Here is a 20,676-nt window from a genome sequence, read left to right on the forward strand (position 1 = left end):
TGCCTTCCTTCTCAGCTGCAGCCCTGTCCTCAGCTGATTTGCTCTGGGTTGGGGGGGGGGGGAAACTTCCCTGGGGTTGCAGAAACTGCACTCAGCTGACCATGGGTCCTTTCTTTTGGGCCCCCAGTCCTGGAGCAGAGCTGACAAAGGAGATTCCTGAGAGAGCGCCTTCTTATCGCAGAAACTGCTGAGCCAAGAGCTCCTAGCCTTCCTCTTGTAGAAGTGAAAGGCCAGTGAACCTTGGACCCAGACAGTTGCTTAACACCCCTCCCTCTTCCTCTCCCCTCCCTTCTTGACTTCTTGATTTGACTTAAATCCACCAGCATTTGCCTAGCCTTTCCTTTTACTGAAACGCTGGAGGGATCAGACCACAGCTCTCAGAGGCTGGTCTCTGTGTGGCTGGCTGCTGCCGCCGCCCTGCTTCCTTCAGGGCTGGGGAGTGAGTGTGCTTCCCCGCTTCCCCTCAGCCCTGCTCATCTTGCCCAGTCCGCCTTTACTGCTCTGCAGTATCCAGTCGCTTCCTTTCCTGAGTGCCTCTAGCCCTAGGATCTATTCACTTGCTTGGCCAGCCTGGCCTGTCTTCCTCCTAGCTTTTCCTGCTCTGTGATGCCCGGCATTTGCTACCCCTTCAGCTGTTTCCTTGTCTCGGCTTTGGTGCTGTCTCTGCAGTGGCAACACCTGGGTGGGGGGTGGTCATCAGCCGCCTCCAGTCATCTCTAGTTGGGCTGTACATTTGGAGCACCCATCTCTCATCCGTATCTTTTTTGGGTGATGCAACTATGCAGGGATTTGATGGCTAGAGGCCTGCAGTTCTAGGGGCTGTGGTATCTGGGAAAGGAAAAGCATGGAAAAGAGAAGGACCTGTCTTCTTTCTGGATGGGGCTGGGCTGCTTGACCTTTGCTGGGGCTGAAGAGTTCAGCTGTTGTTATGGGATGCTCCCTGAGCAGGGGCATGGCTGTGAGTTTCCAGAGAAAGGGATCGCTGAAGCTTTTAGGTTTGCCAGAGCCAGGGTCTTTGGGTGAAAAGGGCGGTGTTGTGTTGAGAACCCACAGGTTAGCTGCTTGCAAGTTTGGTTTCCAAGGTTGCATCTCATCATGTGACAGATGAGGCTGAAATTGGAGGGAAGACAGACTTTTAGGGGGTAAGGCTGAAGCACAGGCTGACGTCCTGATAGTGACACCTGGGAACTGCCCAACTGCTTGTCTTCCTGTCTCCAGTGAGCTCAGATAGAACCAGAATTTAGTTTTCTATTTTGTAAATCAGGTGGGAAGTGCCGGCATAATGATGAGAAACATGTTTTCTCTCTGAGGAATGAGTGCCTTCCTTTTAAGATTCAAGTTGGGGTCATTTTGATGAGCCAGATGGAGAAGAGATTCCATTCAGAGGCAAAGGGTCTCCAAAATGGTGGGCGCGGGTGGATTGCCTATGCTGGCTTCTGGGGCGCAGAGTTCTCTGTAATTGCCAACCTAATATATATCTTCATCTTTCTTCCTTAGAGGGCAATGCCAGGAAGCTGGTGAAGGCTTTCTTCTCCTCCACCATGGTTGACGGCGTTAAATATGAAGTGGCCTCCCAGCAGGAGAGGGACGCCACCCCCTTGGCCAATGATGCCAGCCCCAAGCCAGAGCAGGTGCAGCTGAAGAAGGAGATCTCGCTGCTGAATGGCGTGTGCCTGATTGTGGGGAACATGATTGGTTCTGGCATCTTTGTCTCCCCCAAAGGCGTGCTCATCTACAGTGCCTCCTTTGGCCTCTCCCTGGTCATCTGGGCAGTCGGGGGCGTCTTCTCTGTCTTCGGGGCACTTTGTTATGCAGAACTGGGCACCACCATTAAGAAATCTGGGGCCAGCTACGCCTACATCCTTGAGGCCTTTGGGGGACTCCTTGCCTTCATCCGCCTCTGGACCTCGCTCCTCATCATCGAGCCCACTAGCCAGGCCGTCATCGCCATCACGTTTGCCAACTACCTAGTGCAGCCCATCTTCCCAAACTGCTTAGCCCCCTATGCTGCTGCCCGCCTGCTGGCTGCTGCCTGCATCTGTGAGTGGGGCTGGGACAGGAGGTATGGGGTGGAGCCTGGGGCAGAGGCTGGGGTGTGAGTCAGCTTAGCTGATATGGAACTAGAAAGGAATGCCTCAGGCAAACACTTTTGTTGTTGTTACTGTGTGTGCTAAGTGTGAAAATTCAAGGGCTTCAGTGTCCAAAAAAAAAAAAAAAAAATCCTTTCTTCCAACTTCTCACTCACATCATTAACAGTCTCTGCCCTTGCTGACCTTTACCTTCAAGAGATGTAGTTTTGTTCTGTTTTACAAAAATGGGGTTCTAGTACACATATATTTCTACAGTTATTTTTTTCCCAGAATTTATTAGTAGTGTTCTTTTCGACATACAGATCTACTTAAAAAAAAAAACCTTCCATGTTATTGCATGTTAATTTTAAGGCTATGTTGTTTATTTAACTAATCAGGCCTCTGTTAATGGCCATTTCAGTTGATTCCATTTTTTAAAAATAACACGCCCATGAATATCCTATTGTGTTTGCATGAGTTTTTTGTGGGCTAGATTCTTTTCTTTTTTTAAACTTACTTTATTGAAGTGTAGTTGATTTACAGGGCTGTGTTAATTTCTGCTGTACAACGAAGTGATTCAGTTATACATACATACACATTCTTTTTTTTTTAACATTCTTTTTTATATTCATTCCCATTATGGAATATCACAGGATATTGAATATAGTTCCCAGTACTATACAGTAGGACCTTGTTGTTTATCCATTCTATATATGATAGTTGTGTGGGCGCTAAATTGTTTCAGTCGTGTCCAACTCTTTGCGACTCTATGGACTATAGCCCACTAGGCTCCTCTGTCCATGGGATTCTCCAAGCAAGAATACTGGAGTGGGATGCCATGCCCTCCTCCAGGGATTCTTCCCAACCCAGGGGATTGAAACCACATGTCTTACATCTCCTGCATTGGCAGATGGGTTCTTTCCCACTAATGCCACCTGGGAGCCCATGTATAATTGATGTCTGCTAATCCCAAGCTCCCAGTTCTTCCCTCCTCTCCCCCCTCCCTCTTGGCAAACACAGGTCTTCTCTTTGAGTCTTTTCATTTGTGTCATGTTTTGGGTTTCATATATAAGTGATTCATATGTTATCTGTCTTTGTTTGACTTCACTGTGTATGATAATCTCCAGGTCCATCCATGTTGTGGCAAATGGCATTCTTTCATTCTTTTTTATGACTGACTACCATTCCATTGTGTCTATATACCACATCCATTCATCAGTCAATGGACATTTAGGTTGTTTTCATGTCTTGGCAATTGTGAATAGCGCTGCTATGAACACAGGGCTTTGCGTATCATTTTGAATTACAGTTTTGTCCAGGTATCTGCCAGGAGTGGGATTGCTGGATCATATGGCAACTCTGTTTTTAGTCTTTTTTTTTGAAGAACCTCTGTACTGTTCTCCACAGTGGCTGTACCAGTTTACATTCTTTGTGGGCTAGAGTCTTCTTCTTCTTCTTTTTAAAAAATATTTATTTATTTGGCTGAGCCATTGCAGCATGTGGGATCTAGTTCCCTGATCAGGAATTGAACCCTGGCCCCCAGAATTAGAGGCATGGAGTCTTAGCCACTGGACCACCAGGGAAGTCCTTAGATTCTTTTTTTTTTTTCCTTAGATTCTTAAAACTATCATTTCAACCTACCCTGGCCTTTTCTCTATCTCATAAATATTATTTAAATTTGTACATTTAGCAAAGCCACGTGGAGGTGCCCAGGGGTGGGAGGCCCTAGGACCTTGGAGATCCCTCCCTGCCCCTGCTGTGGGGCAGCTGTCGATCTGGGGGAGCCAAGGGGCACAGGCGTTTGTGTCAGGTCCAGCCGAGCCTGTGCCTGGTGGGCGTCAGCTTGACCGGTGGATCAGGCCTCAGTCACCCTCGTGTGCCGTTCCCGTTCAGTTTTTCCACCACCCCATTTTACTCTTAGCTTCCTCCCCAGCCTCCCTCCTTTGCCGGTTGTCCAGAGAGCCGCTGTGCCCTGCGGGCGCCTCCTGCGCTATGCGTGCCCGCGCGTGGGCTCGGGCTGTGTGCGGGGCTGTGTGTCATGCTGGCAGCGCTTAGGGAGGGGCGAAGCCATTGCCTTGTGTTGTAGGAAGGGAGTTTTCCCTTGAGGTCTTAAATGCGATCTGTAATTTCTTCGGCATCATTTACAGATGATTTGGTAGGATGACTTACTAATGAAATTTTAGAATTTTAGAATCTGTTAGTCTTGGAGTGCCCTCAAACGTGGGCATATAGTTACATATGTTGTGTAGAGTAAGGATTATTCCACCTAAGTAAAATTTCCAAGACGGCTGCATTCCTTTAAGCACCGGAATTCTACTTTGACCGTCTTGATTGAAATCTCTTTAAAACCAGCGTTATGTCTTCTTGCCTTCATAATGTGACTCTTTCGTGTGTGTGACTCGAGGTCACCCCACTGTACATGTCAAAGCTTATATGACTGAGGCCTTTCCAGGCCCCTGGGGTGGGGATGAATATTTATTTGCTTCTTCCGTGGCCTCAGAGGACTGGCTTGACTTCAGGCCCTCAGATTTTCTCCTTTCATGATTTTGATCTGTGTCTTCTCTGACAGCTATTTTTCCTTGATTCTGACATTGGGCCTGCCTTCGGTAGTCTTTTTAATTTGCTGCTTCTAATTTGGGAGTAGGGAGGTACTCAAACTCTTGTGCACTAAGTACACATATGCACACATGTGCGTCCTCCTCAGAATACATGTTAAGTTGCCACAGTTATGATTAGTCTGGAAAGCTCCCTGGTTAATAAAAGACAGAGTTTTGTGACTGGATTTATGGCATATATTTGAGATAAGCCCGATAGAGTGGAAAGCATACCAGACTTGTGTTTGAGGATGGGTCAATAACTGTGTGTAGTAACCTTGTTACTTCTAAGGTACTAGGAGCATGACATGAGATTCAGTGAAAATCATAAATCATGACTCAAGTATACCGTTTTAATGATTGTGATGTTTAAAATTGCCCTCTCCCAGTTGCTTGTAGGACTTTGTTCTATCTCTGTGTTCTATCTCTAATAATCTTCAGAGATACATAGAGATCTGGAAGGAGGTTCAGAAGGGCAACTGAGATTGTAAGAAAGAATTTAGGGGCATATGATTCATGAGCTTTTTCCTTCAGCTCTTGTTTAATGAGCACCCAGTACAAGTCACTGGAGTAGGAAATGGCAACCCACTCCAGTATTATTGCCTGGAGAATCTCATGGATGGAGGACCCTGTCAGGCTACAGTACCTGGGGCCACAAAGAGCTGGACACGACTGAGCAACTGAACACACACAGTATAAGTCAGATGCTAAGACATTCTGTCCAGGTAGCATCTAGGCAGTAACATCTCATTTATCTAACCATAACCCTTCAGGAGGGCTTCCCTGGTGGCTCCGTAGGTAAAGAATCTGCCTGAAGTGCAGGAGGCCCGAGTTTGATCCCTGGATCGGGAAGATCCCCTGGGGAAGGAAATGGCAACCCACTCCAGTATTCTTGCCTGGGAAACTCCATGGACAGAGGAGCCTGGTGGGCTACAGTCTATGGGGTCACAAAAGAGTCAGATACGACTTAGTGACTAAACGACAACAATCCTTCAAGAGAAAACCGAGAAGTAAGGAGAGGAAAAGGTTTACAAGCAGCCAGAAAAGAGACACCCTAGGAGCAGACAAGATGGCTTTCTTCTTGTGGGGAGGAGCGCTTAGGAAGATAGCACAGGGACTGTGATGTCTGCACTGAATTTTGAATATATACATAGCTGTCTCCTCAGACACTTCTCACAGAGAGAACTGCATGTGAAGTTACTGGGTGCAAAAAGGCACAGAACCAGTCCAGGTTCAAGAATTCCAGGTGGTTGATGTGGCTGGAATGTGGGTAGGAGAAGGGTGAGAAGGGAGAGACTGGGAACGTAGCCTCAGGGCCAGCTCAGCGGGGGTGGTTTGTGGTGCCTAAACAGGTTAGATCTTATCTTGGGAGGAGGCAGAAACTTTTGACTTTAAGTGGAGATTTGAAATTAGATTTGCTTTGAAGAGGAACTCTGTGAAGAACGTTTTTGGAAAAAAGTGAGAGACAGAAGATAGGGAGACCAGGTTAGGGAACTGAAACCTGAAGGATGGTGATGGCCTGCACTGTCAGGAAGATGAAGGAATAGATAAAGAAATAGTCAGAAGGTGGAATTTCTGATTCTGGTTGTGGAGGATGTAGGAGCTCTCAGATGATGCTAAGGATTCAGCCTTGGAGAGATGGAATGTTGATGGGGTTACCTTCTGAAATAGGAAGGTGGGCAGTCAGTCATGACTGATGAGGTTGAAGGGGGGCGTCTGGGGCTTCTGCTGGGCTGTTCATATGCCCTTTCAGGAGCCATGCCTTTGTTGTGACGCAGAGCTGTCGTTTTCCCACCAAGTCACACTTAGCTGGGCTTTCCTGCTGGCTCAGTGGTAAAAAATCCACCTGCCAATGCAGGAGATGCAGGTTTGATCTCTGGGTTGAGAAGATCCCCTGGAAAAGGAAATGTCAACCTGCTCTTGTATTCTTGCCTGGAAAATCCCATAGACAAAGGAGCCTGTTGGGCTACAGTCCATGGGGTCGCAAAGAGTCAGACATGACTTAGCAACTACACCGCCATCACCACCACACTTACCTAAAAAGAGGCTGATGTGTCCATGATGATGTCAGCCTATTAGTGTACATGGTGAGCATACCTGTATGGTTCATGATCAAGACACCCCTTCCCTAATACTGTAGTCACTGGGGAACCCATCTATTAATAGTAATCTGGGAATTGTTTGCAGGGCATGTAACCAGAACAAAGAAAGTTTTGACTGTTTGAGGAAAATTTACTGAATGTGATGGGTTCTATATAATACGGAGCTGAAAGGTAAGAGCCCTTCCTGCAGCCACTGGACTGGAAGAGCAAAAGTAGTCAGTTGTATGTGATGAGTGCTGGGAGTGGGTGGAGTGGGCTAATGAGTGCTGGGAGTGGGAGATGAGATCCACTCTCAACACTGAAGGATGGAAAGGAGTCAAGCGGCCCATGAAACACCCACTCACCACAGCCCACAAGGCCAGTGCCATCTGACAGTAACTTGCCTCAGCCCTCTGTCCCCACTCTCTGCTCCAGCTTCTGACCTTCTTGCTTTTCTTGCAATTTGCCTGGAATGTTCCTGCTTCAAGGACTTGTACTTATTTTTCCTTCTTCCTGGAAGACTTTTCCCCCAGATACCCTTAGAATTTATTCCCTCACTCCACTCATGTCTTTGCACAAATATTACCTTGCTGAAGGCTTGCCTTATCTAAAATGGTTACTCTCAGTCTTCTAGCTGGTTTATTTTTCTCTGTAGAGTTTTTTTTCAGTCGTGCAGTGAGGCATGCAAGATCTTAGTTCCCTCAAACAAGGATGGAACCCATGCCCCCTGCAGTGGAAGTGCAGAGTCTTAACCACTGGACCGCCAGGGATACCACCTGACATTGATTATGTACTTGCTTATTGTCTCTCTCCCTCTAGAGTATAAACATCATGAGAGTAAGGTCTTGGTTTTGCTCACTACTGAGTCTCTGGCACCTTCATCAGTGCTGTGTACTGATGTCTGCTAGGTACTTAGTAATTATCCGTTAAGTGGAGAAGAGGCAAGGAATTCTAGGCACAGGGAAAGGCAATGTAAAGGCACAAGGTGAAAAAGCATGGGGGTGTGGGGTGTGTAGGGGGCTATGGGATGTGGGGACCCCGGGGGTGCAAGGGGTTAGTGCACAAGGTCAAACCTTCCTCGTGGGTTTAGATTTTCTTCCGGAGCATACAAGGAGCTGTTGCAGGATTTGAAGGAGGAAGGAATGCGGTTGGGGTGGGACATAAGAGCAAGGCTGGAGGCAGAGACACGGGTTAGGAAGCTCTCTTAGAGATCTAGGCAAAACCAGAAAAGCCTGAACTAGGGCAATGGTAGGTGAGGTGGATAGGATAGATAGGAGAGTATTAAGAAGTTATAACTGGTGCAACCAATAGCTCCTACTGGAATGTCTGACATAAGAGAGGCAGGTGATGAGGAAAACATCCACAAGCCTGTGAGTCTCTGCCGCAGGGGCTGAGCCTGTCATATGATCCACTGGATACTCAACAGACAAACAGAGAGGAGCCGGATACATCTTTCAATGACGAGACGAGGTTTCTGGTTTGGGCAGCTGGTAGGTAGTGGCATCACTTGCGGGGAAGGGGAGGAGAGAATCATGCTGAAGTTGAAATTTACTTGTAGGACGGTAGGTGGATGTGCCCTTTGGGAGCTCAGGGTAGAGATGGGGCTGAGGCTGAACATTCAGCAGATATTCACGAAACACTTGATGTTTTCCCAGCGCTGGTCATCGTCTTTATGAAGGTCTCTGTGTTGCGCTTGCATGTGTACAGGGTGGGTAACTCACCATCACAATGGATCATGCTAAGCATTGTGATTTTCAAGGCACAGGGAGCTACAGGAGGAAAACTGAACTAGCCTAGGGGTTTGAAAACTCTCTCAAAGGAAGTTTAAACTGGCACCTAGATGAAGAAGAATTAACCGAGACTAGGGAGGGAAGAGGAGCATCTCAAGCAGCAAGAACGGATGTATGAAAACCTGAAGGCAAGAAAGGACATCTTTGAGACACTGAAAGGAGTTCAGGTTCAAGTTTTTTTTGTTTTTGTTTTGGCTGCTTGGCATATGGGATCTTAGTTCCCTGACCAGGGCTCAAACCTGGTCACCCCCTGCAGTAGAAGCTTGGAGTTTTTTGTTTTTTTTTTTTTTAACAAACTTTGTTTACTTTTAAAAGATTTTTATTTATTGTTTATCTTTGGCTGCACTGGGTCTTCGTTGCTGCGCCCAGGCTTTCTCTAGTTTCTGTAGGCAGGGACTGTTCTTCATTGCGGTGGGCAGGCTCCTCATCGCGGTGATTTCTATGCTTGTGGAGCACGGGTTCTAGGTGTGAGGGCTTCAGTTGCCATGGTGCATGGGCTTAGTTGCCCCGAGGCATGTGGGATCTTCTCAGACCCGGGATTGAACCCATGTTCCCTGCATTGGCAGGCAGATTCTTAACCACTGCACCACCAGGGGAGTCTCAGGGGTTCAGATATTGAGTTTAAGGTAGGAGATGTTGAGAGTTGGCTTGTAGAGGTAGATGGAGGTGTTTCAGATAAGTTGTTCAGGTTTTTATTAACTGTTCCTCTTTTTATCACTGTGTAACAAATCACACAAAACTAAGTGACTTCAAACAGTCATTTTATTCTTTCATGGTTCTTCTTAGGAATTTGGAAAGAGCTAAGTGGGGGCAGTTCTGGCTCAGGCTCTTATGTGATTGCAGTTAGATGGTGGCAGGAGCTGTAAAACAGAGGAATGCTGAAGCAGACAGGGACTAGATGGGCATTTTTTTCTCAAGTTGGGTTGGGGCTTTTCCCTGTGGTCTCTCCTTATGGACTATGATGAGTTCCCTCCCATAATGACAGCCTCAGCACAATTAGAACAGACTGTTCTAATTGTGACCGAAGACTTTAAGAATGAGTATCCCAGCAAGCAAAGTGGAAGTTGCCTTGCCTTTTATGACCTAGCCTCTGAAGTTGCATGGTATCCCTCCTGCAGTACTACATGAGTAGAAACACTCACAGAATACCATCCAGTTTTCAAAGAAGAGGCACAGACCCTCTGTCTTGATGGGCAGAGTGTTAAAATCACAGTGTATGAAAAGCACACATGGGATGGGAGATACTGCCTAGATATCTTTGGAAAACAATCTATAGCACACCCTATATTAAGGAGTTTGGTGAGTTGCCCCCCCTTTTTTTTTTAAAGTTTTTTTTTTTTCTTTTGATGTGGGCCATTTTTTAAAGTCTTTATTGAATTTGTTACAATGTTGCTTCTGTTTTATGTTTTGGTTTTTTGGCCATGAGGCTGTGAGAGATCTTAGCTCCCCAACCAGAAACTGAACCCACACCGCCTGCATTAGAAAGTGAAGTCTTAACCACTGTATCACCAGGGAAGTCCTAAAATTTAGGGAGAAATTACATTTTTTTTTCTGAACCTTAGTTCCCCACCCTGGGATTGAACCTATGCCCCTTGCATCGGAAAGCAGAGTCTTAACCACTGGACCACTGGCAAAGTCCCTTGGTGGGCTTCTTCTAAGGCAATGAAAACCTCTTTGGATTTTCAAAGCAGGGGAATGATATTTGTGATTTACATTTTAGAACTTGTGATTTTTAGAAAGATTATTCTGACTTTGCAGGATGGAAAGCAGGGAGACCAGTTAGGAAGCTGTTGCCATGATCTTGAGAGATATGAGAGATGATGAGATGAGGTGAGAAATGATGGTGGCTTGGACTGGAGTCATGTTTTAGGGATGAAGAGACTGGTTAAGACTTGGATGCCGATTAGATACAGGTAGAGGTTGTCAATGATGATAAGATTTGGCATCTGGCTTGGGCAGCTGGGTGAATGGTGTTGCCATTTACTTATGGGGGCGCACTGGAGGAGCAGTAGGTTTGCTGGAAATGGTTGGGATCAGTTTGTGCCTGGTGATGCTGAGTAGGTGGTTGGATATTCATATGTATCTGGAATCATGACAATTGGGCTGGTGATATACTTTTGGGAATCATCAGTGTATATTTGAAATCACAGTAGGAGATGAGATCATCCTAGGAGAGCATAAGAAAGGGAAGAGAAAAGGGCTTAGGATATACTCTTAGAATTCTTAGAAGAGGAGAGCAATTTGAGGAGTCAGTGGCTGACAGTGTTCAATCTGCTAAGAGGTCAAGCTAGATAGGACCAGGTGGAGTTGAATTTATCAACATGAAGATCACTGGTGACTTTGGAGAGGGAACCTGCAAGGGCAATGAGGGTAGAGTTAGATTCCAGAGAGATGGTTTATTCATCCTGCAAGATTTATTGAGTATCTGCTCTATGCCTAGTTCTCGGTTAGGGCCTGGGAATACAAGGATAAGTGTGACCCAGTGTCTACCCTCACAGAGTTCACAGTTGACGGGAGAGACAGATATGTAAAGTGTTCAGAGGAAAGGCAGCGCTCCCAAGAGAGGTTGGTTTGCACTCAAATTTAGTCTTTTTTGGAGGAACTGTTAAGTAAGATAAGGAACAGAACAGCATTAGACTTGAGAAGAAGGAAGTCAAGGAGCACTTTGGCAGTTTTTTCACTGGAGTCCTGGAGCTGCATTGTGGAGACAAGGACAGGTGAGGAGGGAATATAGGTGTGCTTTCTAAAAGATGGACTCTGCAGGCAAGAAGGGCAGTTGTTAGAGGAAGGGACTCAGGCTGAGGGAGGAGTTTATGGGAAAGACTTAAGCCTACCTTATGTTGGTTTGGGGGTGTATTTATCAAATTGGATGAAGTATTCTTAGCCTACAATGAGGTCTTCTTCATTGGAATGCTTGGGTGCCCAGAGTCAGCATCTCTCTCCCTTGAATGGTGCAGAGCATACCCTCACCCCTTTAAGAGGTAGTGGTGCATGGTGGTTAAGAGCATGAAATTAGGCAGGTTGAATTTATTAGCCTTGGTTTCCTCATCTGTAGAATGGGATTCTACCTCTAGAAGCTTGATCTATATTTCTACCATACTTTCATCCTTTTCATCAGTGACAATTTCGAGAGAGCAAATAAAGATTCTACTTCTTTTGGGGTGGCATGTATTTCCTTTACAGGCATAATCTTCCTTTAAAGCTGCTGATGAACTAACTACAGCCCTAGATAAGCTAGTATTGCTAATAGATCTTGAAATGACTGACTGATTATTGCATAAATAAGTTGTTTGTATGCATGGGTGACTCCACTCATTGCTGATTTCATTGTTAGGGTAATTACATGGTGTTCCCTCTGCCAGGAATTCCACCTCCCTTCCACCAACCCCGACATGAACCTCTTCACTCAGTCCAGATAGCAATGGTCCTGATGTCTACCTAAGCCCACTTTGCTGCCCCAGAATGGATGGGTTGCCTCTCAGTAATTTCATAGCACCTGATTCTTGTAATTGTCCATGTTCACTTCTCTGGGAAGGATGGAGACTTTTTATTTTTAATATTTTAAAAACTTATTTACTTGGCTGCACCAGGTCTTAGTTGCACCATGTGAAATCTTCAGTCTTCGCTGTGGCATGTGGGACCTTTAGTTGCAGCATGCAAACTCTTAGTTATGGCATGTGGGATCTAGTTCCCCAACCAGGGATCGAACCCAGGCCCCCTGCATTGGGAGCATGGAGTCCTAGCCACTGGACCACCAGGGAAGTCCCAGGGCACTGGGTCTTAAACACAGAGTCTGCACAGGGTCTGGAATATAGTGAGTTCAGGCTCAACACATGCTTGTTGGATGGGTGGGTCCATAGGGGAATGAATGGATGAGTGGACGAATTTTGAGTTCTGAAGGAACCTTGCTGTACTGTCCAGGGTGCTATAAATGGTTACTTTTTCCAACCAGAGGGGTGTGGATTCGGCCCCTCCTGAAACTAATTACTCTGGCTTCTAGGAGCTCTTTGAGGATTGCTCCAGTTCTTTGCAGCCAGAAGCCCCGATACCCCAGAGGACAATAGTCCCACTCCCTGGCCCACATCCTTGCATGCAAATAGAGCGTATGGTATAGTGGAACATGTCCAAGCCTTGGAACTGGCCAGTGAGTAGCCTCAGTTCCCTCAATTGTAAGATGAAGATAGTAAACCTAGTCTGTTTGATTAAATTAGATAATGTATGTAACAGTGTTGGGATTCCTTGGTGTCTCAGACATTAAAGAATCTGCCTGCGATACAGGAAACCTGGGCTTGATCCTTGGGTCAGGAAGACCCCCTGGAGAAGCGAATGGCAGCCCACTCCAGTATTCTTGCTTGGGAAATCCCATGGACACGGGAGCCTGGTGAGCTACAGTCCATGGGGTCTCAAAGAGTTGGACATGACTGATCAACACACATACATGCACACATGTAAGAATGTGAGTGACCCAACACATAATTGTCAGTCAAAAAATGGTATCTATTGCTGCAAGTTATACCCACAGTCATATACATTTTATTAATTTCTAAAACCTTGACTTTCTGATTCTGTCTTTAGATGATTAAAAGCAGTGTTAATCTTAAGTAGCTTAGAGATCAGCAGGGATGGCTGAGACTCCTCTTCCTCTTTGCGGGGGAGGCGGAGGTGGCGGCGTTAGGACTCCGTGTCCAGAAACGCAGTCCACACGGAGCCAGTGTGCTTTGGTCCATTGTTTATTTATTTATTTATTTAGACTTCTGGCTTTTGGGAGTTCCCCAACCAGGGATTGAACCGGGTCAGGGCAGTGAAAGCGCTGAGTCCTAACCACTAGACCACCAGGGAACTCCCTGCTTTGGCCCACTGTTAGCAGCCCTGGATGTTTCTGCTCCTGTCTTGCCTACACTCACGCTCCCTGTGACCTAGTTTTGTTGGTCTAGATCTTTTTATTTTTTTTTTTTAGATCTTTGCCTTTGGTTAATGGGCTGGTTTATCTCCTGTGTGTTCTGTAGCAGGCGGCTAGCAGCACACACGTGGGGCTGGAGGGGGAGCTGTGAACAGGCTGCTCTTTAGTGTCCATAGTCTTGCTGTCCCTGATGCTTGACCCTTTGTGTGGAGTAAGTGCTTTTCTCAAGAGGAAAGGGTTATATGTGTGCATATAGCTGATTCCCAGGTGGTGCTAGTGGTAAATGCAGGAGACGTAAGAGATGTGGGTTCGATCCCTGGGTTGGGAAAATCCCCTGGAGGAGGGCATGGCAACCCATTCGCGTATTCTTGCCTGGAGAATCCCATGGACAGATGAGCCTGCAGTTCATGGAGTCCCAAAGAGTTGAACACGACTGAAGCCACTTAGCAGCAGCAGGTGCTTTTCAGTGAATGTCGGCTGGAGGAATGAACAGAAGGTTCGGCTCCATGTTCATCTTAGCAGAGAAGGGCATTGGCTGCCCTTGGCTCTCAGGGTGCTGGTGGGGCAGATGGCTGCTGTGGGCTGAGGGGAGGGCAACTGCTCAAGCTGCTCATGAACTCCCGAGGACCTCAGATCTCTGAAAGCTTTGGCCCCTGCCCTCGGGCAGCTTCTCCTAGTACCAGAACCACTGACTTCATGTCCTTGCGGCTAATGAGGTGGAACAGCCAGACGCTGGGCCCCCAACTGCCTGTTGCCCTTTGAACTTTCTACTTGGAAGCTGGTTGCCTCTCCCAGAGGGGTTTTCCATTGTACATTAGGGGTGAGGAAGCTTACATTTCATGTTCCACATTGACAGCAACGCAGGGACTAGAGTCGTTCTGGGAGGGGGTCACCATGGACCTTGGAACAGACCCATCACCAGCAGGGAGGGCAGTGGGGCTCTGTGCTGGCCTGATCCCCAAGGCTTTTCAGGGGTTCACCTTAATCTCTTTTCCTGTTCTCTTTCTGTCTCAGAAGAGGTTAAGGGAATGGCCTAGAGGAGGCTGGTAAAGGAGCTTGGGCCCCAATCTCAGCTGAACATTGGAGTCACCAAGGGGGTTTAAAAAAACATTCATGGCCCCTTCCTCTCCCTCTCTTCTTCATCAATCAAATAACTCTGAACCACTGGGTAGAAGAATGGGATTAGACTTGGAGGACAAGGCTGGAGGAAGCAGAAAGCTGCTGCTGAGGACAACTAACCTTGGGAAGAGAGGTTATCAATGGGCAGCTTTAGAATCACCTGGGGAGCTTTAAAAACATGCCGAAGCCTGGGCTCCACCCCAGAGCCTGGCTTCTTTGGCCTGGGTGGGACCGAGCACTGGACTGTGTTAAAGCTTGTCAAGTGATGCATTTGTGGAGCCAGGAGAGCTGAGCTAAGTGAGGGTTTCGGCTTGCCTAGAACCAGGTAGTTCTGTATGTGATGATTTTGTTTTGTGATGAACTAAGGTAGCCTGAAGCAAGCAGATAACCAGACTCCCCCAGGGGAGCCCCATCTCAGCCCTTCTGAATCAGAATTTCAGAGGTGGAGACCCAGAGCTGTAGGTTCACATTCCTTGGGCCATTCTGATGCTCACTCGGGCTTGGTGTCCTGATTCTTAGAACCTGAACTGGACTTAGCTGAGCAATCCAGTAAGAATCCAGTTAACCAGGACTTGCTGGCTTCAAGATGGGAGCTGATGGAGTGGTTTAATAGGCGGGCCTGCCGGTTTGCTTGCTCCATCTGGGTGGTGCGGAGCCATGGCGACTGAAGTGCTGAGTCCACTGGGCAGAGTGTGAGGGATGTGATCCGGTGACCCACAGGGTTTATGCTGTGTGTGTCTTCCTGCCAGCTGCTGTCACACATGATGCTGCAGTAAGCAAAATTTCTGTAGCCTGTAAAAGAGTCTGAGGGTCATCTGTTATCTGGGAAATACGGCGGCTCCTCGGAAGGAAGAAATAGCCATCAAGGAAGCTAAGAAGAAAAAGGGATTTTTGAGATGCAGAGAGAGCCCTAAACCACCATCAGATGACAAAAAGCAAAACAAGCAGTGGTGGGACTTCCCTGGTGGTCTGGGGGTTAGGACTTGGTCCTTCCACCGCCATGGCCCTGGGTTTAATCCCTGGTGGGGAAACTAAGAATTCCGCCAGTCATGTGGCACAACCAGAAAACAAAACAAAAAACAATCAGTGGTAGAGAAAAGAGGAAAACACTTGAAATGCTTGGCTTAAGGCAGCAGATCTGAGGTTTTTTTGGAGAGCTTACATCTGGTCCTTCTGAGGAAACACTGTGGTAGAGGACCCTGGAGACGTCTGGTGTTTGCAGGTCTGAATGTTCCATCTAAGGGGCTAGGCTGCTCCATAGCAGTTGACTCTGACTACGCACAGCCATGGGCTTCCCTCGTAACTCAGATGGTAAAGCATCTGAGGATCCTGGTAGGCTACAGTCCATGGGGTTGCAAAGAGTTGGGCATGGCTGAGCGACTTCACTTCACACACAGCCTGGCCTAATGCAGAGACGGGTGGTTTTTCTTGGGTAGCATGTGACAAAGAGCTTGCTCACCCCAGTTAAGCCCAGGGACTGCTATCCTGTCGTTGACTGCTGAGGAATGAGTGATGTCACCAGTCAGAAGACATGTGAGAGGCGTGACCACTGACTTTGAAGTTTGAGATAGCAAATTGAGTGGAGGTGGAATCTTCCTCTCTGTCATTTGAAGGCTGTCAATGTGAAAGAAAAAGAACAGAGCTGAGTGCTGAAATGTAAATGCTAAGACACCCAGAAATATACACTCTGGTGAGGAGCAGATTTCATAGAGATTGGGAGAGGTGCATTTGATAAAACTTTAAACTGAAATTTTAGAGGAAAGGAGAAAAATACACAGGTAAAAGTATTCATCTGGGTATTTTGGAGGCTATGAGATATTACAGGGAAAGAAGAATAAAGGTGAAAAGTTGCTCAGTAATGCATTTGTAGAAGCTAGAAGACCGGGAGTGATGCTTTTGTACTCATCAGCATTCAGTGAGGCTAATAAATACATTTGCTTTTTTTTTTATTTTGTTTTGGCCATGCTCTGTGGCATGTGGGATCTTAGTTCCCCGACCAGGGTTTGAACCCGTGTCTCCTGCATTGAGAGCATGGAGTCTTAACCACTGGACCACCAGGGAAGCCCAGTACATTTGCTTTTTACTTTTACTGCGGGAAGAAGCAATTTCATATTTGAGTAGAATATGACAGTGAAAGAGCACGTGTGTATGCTCAGTTGTATCCGACTCTTTGAGACTCAATGAACTGTAGCCCACCAGACTCCTCTGTCCATAGGGTTTTTCAAGCAAGAATACTTGGGTTGCCATTTCCTCCTCCAGGGGATCTTCCCGACCCAGGGATCAAGCCCACATCTCCTGTATTGGCAGGAGGTTCATTACCACTGAACCACCCGGGATGCATACCTTGTTCAAAAGTGATGGGCCTGTAAAAGAGCTGAGATTGCTGCAGTATATCAAAGAGAGGTACTTGTATGAAGGTCTGCTGTAATAAGGGATGCCTGCTCCCTCTGGGATTGATTGCAGTGAGAGGGAAATTTCAGGACCAAGATATAGAAACCTGTGGAGAGGATTTCACCTCTCCTTTTTCACTTTCCCCACAAATGTAATGGACAATGCTGTCTGCTGCTGCTTCCAGTTCTCTCCCTAGAGGAGGGCTGTTTCTCACAAGTAAGCAGGAGAAGTCTCTTCTTTCCTCATTACAGATATGTGGCCCATCTCTTAGAAAGGGTGCCAAGGCCCTGGCCTCTGTTAATCCCATCTGCTTACCATGGAAGGGATTACTACCTGGTGCTATCAGAGGGCTCTTGGGTTTTACCTAGGGATTTCTGCTGAAGGTTTCCCTTAGTAAAGAGCATGGAAATAAACCCCTCACCCTAAAGGAAGAAGTGTGGTAAAGAGAACAGAGGACAAAAGCAAAAAGAAGTGGGAATGATGTAATTGTGGGCATATACTGCACAGCATCAGATGAGAAGAATAAGTATTTTGCTTTCCTCTTAAGTACAAATCATAAAATTTGTACAAAAGGGAAATATGGTAGCAATGGAAACTTCAATTCCTTGAGCTTCTTTGGCTAAAATCAGTTGCCTTCTATCAGAAGCAGTACTTCTCTACATTAAAAAAATGACTTATTGTGGAAATTTTCACATATACAAAAGTAGAGCAAATTATACAATGAACTCTCAGGGCTCAAGCACCAGATCAATGACTATCTCTACTGTTTTATCAATGTCTATGCTCCATCCAGTCTTTCATCACCCACACTAGATTATTTAAATCAAATCTAAGACATCAAGGTATGTAATCCATAAAGACTTCAATGTGAATATATAAAGGTAAAGATTAATTATTATTATTTTATATAACCAGGAGAAATGTGGAATCCTTGTGAGGAAGTGACTATGCCTTCTCAGAGTTGGTACTTCCCAGAAAAAAAAATTGCTAAATTTCCTCCAAAATGTACTCTAACTGTTAGGCAAAGAGATTGCAGGAAAATTCAGGGCAAGGAATTATAATTTTATAGCCAGGGATTTAAAAACAACAAAGACCAGGAGTGTCTTCGAAATGAAATTCTGATAAAATAGTGACATTATCTTTTTTAGGAAGAACAGGAGAATCCTCCGAAGATGATGTGGTTGAACTTACTGATTTTTGATGACCTTAGATTTTTAGAAATAAGATATATAAGAGATAATGAGAGATCACATAATCAAGACTAAATAAATATAGGAGTGGCCCAGACCTGTGAGGAGAGTGTCCTGAAGGTTAATAAACTAAGACCTGAAGAAGTGACTTAGGTCAACAAAAGGTTCTGAGAGCAATGTGCAGAGTCAGAAGAGCAGGAGAAAGGCTGGATGCCCTAGGGTCACTTAGATCCCTGATAGTAGATGGTATAGAGAAAGGAGATGCCACAGTCCCACTTTTTCTCTAAGTTTACCTGCAGAAGAACTGCTCACCTAGGAAAGGGTTCAGTAAAAACCCAGCAAGCCAATAGATCTAGGCCAGCAAAGAAACAAGACCAAGAGAGTTGAGGAGATAGTAATAAAGCATGTCATTGCTTTAAATGTTTTTAACTACCCACTTACAATGGACATGAACTTGGGCAAACTGGGAGATAGTGAGGGACAGGGAAGCCTGACGTGCTTCTGTCCATGGGGTCGTGAAGAGTCAGACACGACTTGGTGACTAAACAACTACCCCCTTCAAGCAAATGGAAAGGATTTATAATTAGTTGTGATGACAGTGACCACTAGGCATCTCCTGGATCTTGGAGAATAGGAAGGGTGTAAAAAGGAAGCTATTGAGTGATGTATTAGTTTCCTATTGCAGTTGTAGCAAATTGCCACCAATGTAGTGGTTTAAAACAACACAAATTTATTATTTCACAGTTCAGTAGGTCAGAAGGCTGAAATGGGTCCCACTGGGCTAATGTCAAGGTGTCAGTGTTGCCGTGTTCTCTTCTAGAGGCTCTAGGGGAGATTCCATTTTCTCACCTTTTCTAGCTTCTAGGGGCTGCCCAGATTCCTGAGCTCTTGACCCCCTTCCATCCTCAAAGCCAGCAGTAGCTAGTCAAGTCTTTCTCACATCAGAAGTCTTTTGCTGACTCTTCTGTTTCTCAGGGTCACTACTATGCCCACCACAAGTGATAACCTGGCTTTCCAAAAAAGAGAAAGAGGTGGATTCTGAGCATTCTGCGCTGGTAATCTGAGCTTGATTCTTGCCCAAATTCTAGGCTCCTCTGTTAAAACTTTTAGCAAAATATGAAGGGAAGAAAGGAGGATCTTTAATAACCTGAATGGATTTGCTAACCTCAATTTTAATTTTTTATTCAAGTGTATATAAATAGAAGAAACAGTGCACATTTTTTTTGAAACAGTGCACATTTTATAAGCGTACAGCTTGATGTGTGCTCAGATTGTAGAAAGCAGCCCCCTGAGCCTTTCTTGTGTTCAAATCACTCACCCCATGCCCACCATGCACACTTTAAGGGAAATCTCTGTTCTGATTTCTAGTAGCATAGATTAATTTATGTTTTTATGTAAATGGACACAGAGGGTATGTCCTCTTGTGTCTGGCTTGTTCACTTAATGTTCGTGAAGTGTATTCCTGGCTTTGTCTGTGGTTGTAGATGATTCATTTTTATTGCTGTGTAGTATTCCATTGTTTTCATTTAACTATTCTACTCTTGATTGGCATTTGAGTTGTTCTGTTCTGGATTAGCCCATGCAGGTACTCTCCTTCATTTTAGTTCTAGAGTTGATGCTGGACCTTATTGCTGGAACTAGCTTCTTTCTCTAGGTGTCCATGGAGACTAGGTTTCATGACCATTGAGGAACATCTCTTTAGATAATTATAGGAGTGACTTCTTCGCAGTTGCTTCTTCCTCCAAAGCAGGGGTCAAAGCAGGAATGGAGGTGCACCTGAGTCAAGGATCCAAGGGTGATTTTCAGGCCATCTTCCTGTGGACTTGGCTCAGCGTTGGGTGGAGACTGAATTGTACCTAGAGGTAGGAGGGTAGGGCATCCCTGATCCTTGAGGTTAAATGTCCTTGTCCTTACATTATCCTAACCCCAGGCCCCACCCCACCCACTTCCCTGCCTCTGAAGCAGGAGGTTGGGCTCCACTTCAAGAACAGTGCACTTGGCTGTGCTCCGGGGCCACCACCGGTCAGCTGTATCCGCCGGGGGTGGGGACAAAGAGCTCTGTCAGCACTGCCGCCTGCGGGGCCGTTTCCTGCTCTCACGGCCAAGAGGCCCTGCAGGCAGCTGAGCGCTGGGGAAGATGAGGGCTGGCGCTCTTTCCAGAGGATCCCCTCCTTCATTCAAACGGAGCCTCCCATGCTTGATGCAGAGAGCAGATCAGGGGGTGATGGTGGGTCCGTGACTGAGAACAAAGGCTGAGGAGTCGGGGAGGAGGAAACACTGGTTGTCAAAGGAAGGCTACGAGTGGATGGATGTGGAAGTAGACTAGAGAAGCTATAGGGATTAAAATGTAAGTGATCCCTGAAAATTTTCTTTGCAGAATTTGCTGTAGTAAAGGGTAATGGGTCAGCTTTTCCCTGTCTAGCTCCCTGGACAGAGCTGAGAACAGAACCTGGTGGCATGTGGCTACAGATTGACTCAGCTAGAGCCAGTCCCTTAAGCCGCCTGCCCATCCCAGTTTGGTGTTGGCCCCCTGGTGATGCTG

General features: G+C 46.3%; 1 protein-coding gene across 3 annotated transcripts in view; it reads left to right on the top strand.

Moving 5' to 3' along the window:
* Positions 1–20,676, top strand: part of SLC7A7 (solute carrier family 7 member 7) — a 33,229-nt gene that overhangs the window by 4,875 nt on the left and 7,678 nt on the right. For 2 of the 3 annotated variants that reach the window (XM_065941583.1, XM_065941582.1), the window contains one exon: positions 1,498–2,040. In XM_065941583.1, the coding sequence (XP_065797655.1) occupies positions 1,542–2,040 (499 nt within the window). In that variant the 5' untranslated portion in view covers positions 1,498–1,541. Of the gene's footprint in view, positions 1–330; positions 440–1,497; positions 2,041–20,676 lie in introns of those variants that run through there. The other variant, XM_065941581.1, reaches the window with a different exon arrangement.

This window comes from Muntiacus reevesi, chromosome 7, assembly GCF_963930625.1.
Source record: "Muntiacus reevesi chromosome 7, mMunRee1.1, whole genome shotgun sequence".
Classification (NCBI taxonomy): domain Eukaryota; kingdom Metazoa; phylum Chordata; class Mammalia; order Artiodactyla; family Cervidae; genus Muntiacus; species Muntiacus reevesi.